The sequence below is a fragment of the Orycteropus afer genome, unplaced genomic scaffold, assembly GCF_000298275.1.
Source record: "Orycteropus afer afer isolate SDZICR_OR568_19922 unplaced genomic scaffold, OryAfe1.0 scaffold00014, whole genome shotgun sequence".
NCBI classification, from domain to species: domain Eukaryota; kingdom Metazoa; phylum Chordata; class Mammalia; order Tubulidentata; family Orycteropodidae; genus Orycteropus; species Orycteropus afer.
Window position 1 is genome coordinate 7,370,856 of NW_006921601.1, and position 6,330 is coordinate 7,377,185.

The window sequence follows — 6,330 nt, forward strand, 5'->3', positions numbered from 1 at the left end:
AACCCACCAGCCACTCCTCGGAAGGAAGGTTGGGCAATCCTACTTCCGTAGTGATACTGCCTCGGAAACCCAAGGAGGGGTCACTATGAGTCGGGTTTGACTCGACGGCACATAACAACAACAACTTATTTTTTACTAAGACTCAAACATGGGTGAGATTTACTAGAATAACTAACTTTTCAAACTGAAGCTTCTGACCCAGAAATAAAGCTCTGCTATCTAATTTTTATTGAACTCTGCCCTGTTATAGTTTATGCGTAAAGCCACACATGATCATTTCCTTTTCCCTAGATAGTATTTTGGTCTGCCCAGCTGACATTTGTTGGACTTTATCTGACCAGCCAGCTTCTTGGACATCTTTTTCTACAACACTTGCTATTTACGTCGCTGTACGTAATTGGCCTTTTTGGGAGTGAATGCCTGCTTTCATTTGTGTTTGCAGTTGGAACCAAAAGCAATTATATACTGGTCCAGGTTTCTAAAAGAACAGTTTTTGAATTTGAGTCCTGTCACCTCTTACTTATTTTAAAAGGCCCACTTTATATGTTACTTCAAACTGTGTTACTGAAATGATCAACATTATTGCTCTCTGCCTCATGAACAAACCAGGGCTCCAGGGTTGGCACCTGTCAATGCCAACTGTCCTGAGTGAGCCTTTGCTTCCTTTTACTGTAGATTAGAACAAAGTTAACAAGCACCCCCCAACCCCAGCTTTCTCTTGTTTCTGAGTGCTATGTTAGTAAAACACTATTTATCTTTTACTAGGTTTGTAGATAAAACTAAAGCTAATATATTGGTGATATAGCTAAACCTTCTATACCTGACCTATGACTGCCACAAAGAACAGTTACAAAGAACTAACTGCATTAAAAGGAACACAAATCAGCGAAACACGGTTCCTTGGAAATCTCTGCACTCTTACCCTGTAAAGAATAAATATTTTATTAGAAAGATAGAAGATGACAAGGCAAGACTATAAACAGCCACAAGATTATCAAAACCTCTGAGAAGGCTTTTATGCCTTTTGATACAATGTCGTTTTGATATTAAAACGTGTGCTTCCTTATGATGACGTGCATATGATGATGTCCACTGGAAATGGTCAATCTCTTCTCCGCACTAAGCTTCTAAGATACTTCTCTAATTATATTCTTATATTTTGGGAATACTCCATAGGATGGAGTATTTTATCAATGATTTTTACTGTTTTTCAGTAAAAATCATTGTTTTATCAATGATTTACTGTAGGTTAAATGGACCTGAACACTAATGAAAAGTCTGTTGTCAACAGCTGATATCACACTGTCATTGTGTTGCCCATCCTAAATGTGGACGATCGGCTCATTTCCCTCCCAGTCTCCAAGTAGTTTCTTATTTCCACTGAACCAAAAATATTCTCGAAGCAGCCTTCTTACCCAGGTATATATCAGGCATAAGGAGACTGCATCCAATTTGAAATGGCTTTTTAAACAATGCACACAAACATCACAAACTCTCAAAGCACAATATAAAACAGTCCTTGAAGGAATACAGACATTTAGTATATAAGAATGTGAACTTACATGATAAGGAAAAAAACTTCAATTTGTTAAAATTTACTTGCTAAAGATTATTTATTGCACAATTTATCAGTTTGTCCTAAGATTAAACAGATACTCTTTAACATCCAAATTTAGTACACAGTCAAATTCATTTTCTCAAACTAAAGTTCTATAGCATTATTATATGAACAAACCCTTTGTTACTGAGTTAGGATAATAAAAAACCTTATAACTTATAAAACAAATTCCTTAGAGTTCATAAAACCATTTCACAAATCCTAGAAGGCACACATTACATTTCCTAACATCTAAGTGCATTTAAGTACTTGGGATTTAAAAAAGACAAAGCTGTACAGAATACAAAAAGTATACATTTCATCATTTGAACAAATTTACAACTTTTAACATTAGTTATTACAGTAGAATCTACTTAACATTCACACTTAAAGAATTATCACCCAGTTTAATGGAGTGAGCTTAGAACTGTGTGCTTGCTCAGTTATTGATAAGGCTAATAAAAACATTTTCTATTTCACAGTAGATCAGTCAGTGTCTTGGAGTTCATATTGTAAAATACAAAGGTTTTGGCAATATTAAGTCACTAAGCTCATTATTAAGTAGTTCCTTGAAAGCTGAAGGATTCTGGGGGATAAAATCATTGGCTGTACCTGGAAAGATCCAAAGCTCTGTGAAGCAACTTTATTTGCAGAAACATTTTAAAATTAGAAAATCAATTAAACTCCAAAAGGACAATTTAAAATCTTAGAGCTGGAAAATATCTTAGAGAATCACCTTCCAAGCTTTTCAAAATATGTTACAAGGAGTATTAAGAATCCATGGTGGAGATGCAAATCTGACTTTAATATTAGCTTTTTTTTTTGGGAAAAAAAACTTTAAAATAACTCCCATCATAACAAATATATTCTTACTAAATTCTAATACACTTGAGATCACCAGTACATTAATATGTATTATAACTGGTTGACTTTATAAGGGCCTTTCTAAGATCACACATTGCCAGCCAGGTTGACAGTGATAGAAGGCCAATACTTTGCTTAAAATCTATAGTGAGTATTTAGCCACTTGGTAACTCCCCTCTTCAGTATTCTGGAAGCAAAATCAAGCTACCCTGCATCAGACATTTTTCCTAGAAATAGATTAATTTGTATGCCTACTAAAATCCTAGGATCCAAAAATTCTGTCATCAGTAAGCAGCAACTTAAAATTGTATACCTTAGTACTTGGAAAAATAGCAGTATTGGCAACTTGCCAATAATAGATCAGAAAACCTTCCCGGAATGTTAAAATATATTAAAAAGGAGATGTCAGTTTTATTATATGCTGCAATGCTATTGTTTAATATAAAATAAAAATTTTGCTAAGCAAAAATTTTATAAGCCAACATTTTAAAAAATGGTTGCTATTCCACTGAAGACATAATTCTATTAGTTTACTCTTTTAGACTATTTCAAAGGAAGTACAATGAAACAGTAAGAAAGCCACATTATCTAATTTTCAGAGATGTTTTATGTATATATGGTGAAAAATGTATATCTTGTTTTCTTCTTTCTTAATTAAGGAATTTAAACCTCAGAAAGATGCCTTAAGAAAATAAATGCCCAAAAACCAATTTTGAGTGATTTATCATAATTTAGAAATAGAAAATTTAGGATCTGAGATGAAGAAAAATTCCCTTCTGAAACTCCAAGAACTGTGAGCATTATCAAAAGCCATTTGGAATGGCTTCCCAGCTGTGGGAAAGCACTTCCAGAGTACCAAGATTCCCAGGCATAAATCCATTCACAGGCAAGGTCATGCCCAACTTCACATTCCTCTTGCAAAACAGGAATTTTTTGTAGGGCAAAGAGAAACCAATCAACACCCCCCCCCGCCCCCTGCTGGGGAAACTTTGAGTTAAAAAGTATGTAGTTCCAAAACACACTACTAAAGTTATAAAATAACTGGATTATTTCAAGTAAAAATATTATAGGAGCAATAATTAACCACAAGGGGGCGTATATACACTCCTTAGATTCCAGCACAAAGACTAGTTTTAAGTAGTAACATGCACTTTGATGTACTCTACATTTTTAGTTATTAAAAAATTTCCCTCAGATGGCTACATCCGTTTTTATATTCAAAGTTTATTTTAAACCTAACTAAAAATATTCCAGAACTTGCCCTAAAAAATAGTAGTGCTTTAAAAGCTTCTGGAAATGTTAACATTACCTTGGCAAAGGATTCATAGAGCAATTAGTTCTAATACACATTAGAACAGATAAAAAATAGTACAATATAGTTTAAAACAGTAGCAAATTTTAAGTTTACCACAAATGGAAGACATGGAAAATTTATCAAAAGAAATGGAACAAATTATCAGAATAGCAAAAATAAGAAGGTGGGAAAAATAGTTTTCTTGTGTCCACGCTACAACATTCCTGCATTCTTCGCCCATGACCAAAGTGTTTACAGCCCACAGTAGCAACAGATGACCTTCACCCAAAAGTCATGGCCGATGGGGTTGACCTGCCTCGTCAGCCATGTTAAGAATATAGTTAGCCATATCATCTTCAGTGGGTGCATCTGACACCACCCAAGATTCATTCGCACCAGTCATCTGTAGGCGACAGATAGGGCAATTCCTGTGCCGATCACTCCTGTTAAAGAAGTCAAATCAAGAATACAGTTTGTTAAGTTTTTTCTTTTTAAAAAATGGGTTTATTTGAAAAGTAATACATGTACATGACTGTCTTGGTTATCTAGTGCTGGTATAATAGAAATACTAGAAGTGGATGGCTTAACCAAATAAATTTATTTCCTCACAGGAATCTAGAAGTCCAACTTCTGGGTGCCAGCTCTAGGGGAAGGCTTTCTCTCTCTGTAGGCTCTAAAGGAAAGTCCTTGTCTCTTTTGAACTTCTGCTCTTGGGTGATCCTGTGGCTTGGTGGCTCCTTTTGCCCATCTCTTCTCTTACTTGCTTGTTTAATCTCTTTTATATCTCAAAAGAGAATGACTTAAAACTCACCCCACACTAATCCTGTCTCATCAACCTAACAAAGACAACCCATTCCCAAATGGGATTAAAACCACAGGCATACAGGTTAGGATTTACAACATATATTTTTTGGGTACAAAATTCCGTCCATAACAATTGCTTAAAAATATATATAGTTTTATGTGTCCATAAAAGTGCATACATTATGGAAAGGAAAGAGACCTTGGATAAACAAAACACTATTGAGGAAGAACAAAGGAGGAGGTCTCCCAGATCTCAAAACCTACTACACAGCCACAGTTGTCAAAACAGCCTGGTATTGGTATGATGACAGACACACGTACTAGTGAAGCAGAACTGAGAACCCAGAAATAGATCCTTTGACCTATGGTCAGCTGATCTTTAACAAAGGACCTAAATCCAACAAATAGGGGAAGAGATGGTCTCTTTAACAAATGGTGCTGGCAAAACTGGATGTCCATTTGCTGAAAAATGAAACAAGATCTATGCCTCACACTATACACAAAAACTAACTCCAGAAGGATCAAAGACTTAAATGTGAAACCTGAAACTATAAAACTCATCAAAGAAAACATAGGGGCCCTAATTTATGGCACAAATAGACTATCAAGCACAACCCAAGACGTGCAAACAGCAGAAGATAAACTAGATGACTGGGACCTTCTCAAAATTAAATTGTTATGTACATCAAAAGGCTTCTCCAAAAGAGTAAAAGGAGAACCTACAGAGTGGGAGAAAATATTCAGCCATTACATATTGGACAAAGGTCTTATCTCTCAAATTTATAGAAAACTCCAGCACCTCAACATTAAAAAGACAAACAAACCAATTAAAAAACGGGCAGAAGACATGAATGGATACTTCACCAAAGAAGATATTCAGGCAACCAACAAACACATGAAGAAAAAATGTTCATCATCATTAGTCATTAGAGAGATGCAAATCAAAACAACCATGAGATACCATCTCACCCCAGCATTAATAGCAAAGTTCAACAAGATAGAAAATAACAAATGCTGGTGAGGATGTGGAGAGATTGGGACTCTCATACACTGCTGGTGGCACTGTAAAATGATACACACACTATGGAAATCGGTATGGCAATTCCTTAAAAAGTTAGAAATACAAATACCACTGGATCCAGCAATCCCATTACCAGGTATATATCCTAAAGAGGTGAGAGCCAGGACAAGAACAGATACGTGCATAATCATATTCATTGCAGCACTATTCACAACAGCAAAGAGATGGACCCAACCTAAGTGCTCATCAACTGAGGAATGGATAAACAAACTGTGACACATACATGCAATGGAATACATGCAACCCTGAAGAATAATGCAGAATCTGTAACACACTGCATAACGTGGATGAACTTGGAGAATATTACACTGAGTGAAATAATCACAGAAGGACAAATATTTTATTAGTCCACTTTTGTAAAAACTCAAGGAAAGGTTTATACATAGAAGGAAACTTTCTTTATTGGTTAAAGGGATGGGAGGGGAAGGGAGGCTAAATTCCTAGATAGGTTGGGAAAAAGAAAAAAAAAATATATATATAAACCAAAGATTATTAGTGGTTACCAGGGGTAGGAGGCATTGAGTTTATGCTAATGGTGGTGGAATATTTTTGGAAAAGGAAGCAATAATGGTAGTACAACATGAAAAATATCATCAATGTCCCTGAGCTATAAATTGGGAAGTTGTTATGTTGGCAAAAGTCTTGTTGTATATGTTTCATCATAATAAAAGTTAAAAAAAAAAAAAAAAA

General features: G+C 35.2%; 1 protein-coding gene across 1 annotated transcript in view; it reads right to left on the reverse strand.

Moving 5' to 3' along the window:
* Positions 1-4,047: 4,047 nt before the first annotated feature.
* Positions 4,048-6,330, reverse strand: part of RNF141 (ring finger protein 141) — a 63,180-nt gene continuing 60,897 nt past the window's right edge. Inside the window, exon 5 of the mRNA XM_007955136.2 lies at positions 4,048-4,198. Coding sequence (XP_007953327.1) covers positions 4,048-4,198 — 151 coding nt within the window. The remainder of the gene's footprint in view (positions 4,199-6,330) is intronic.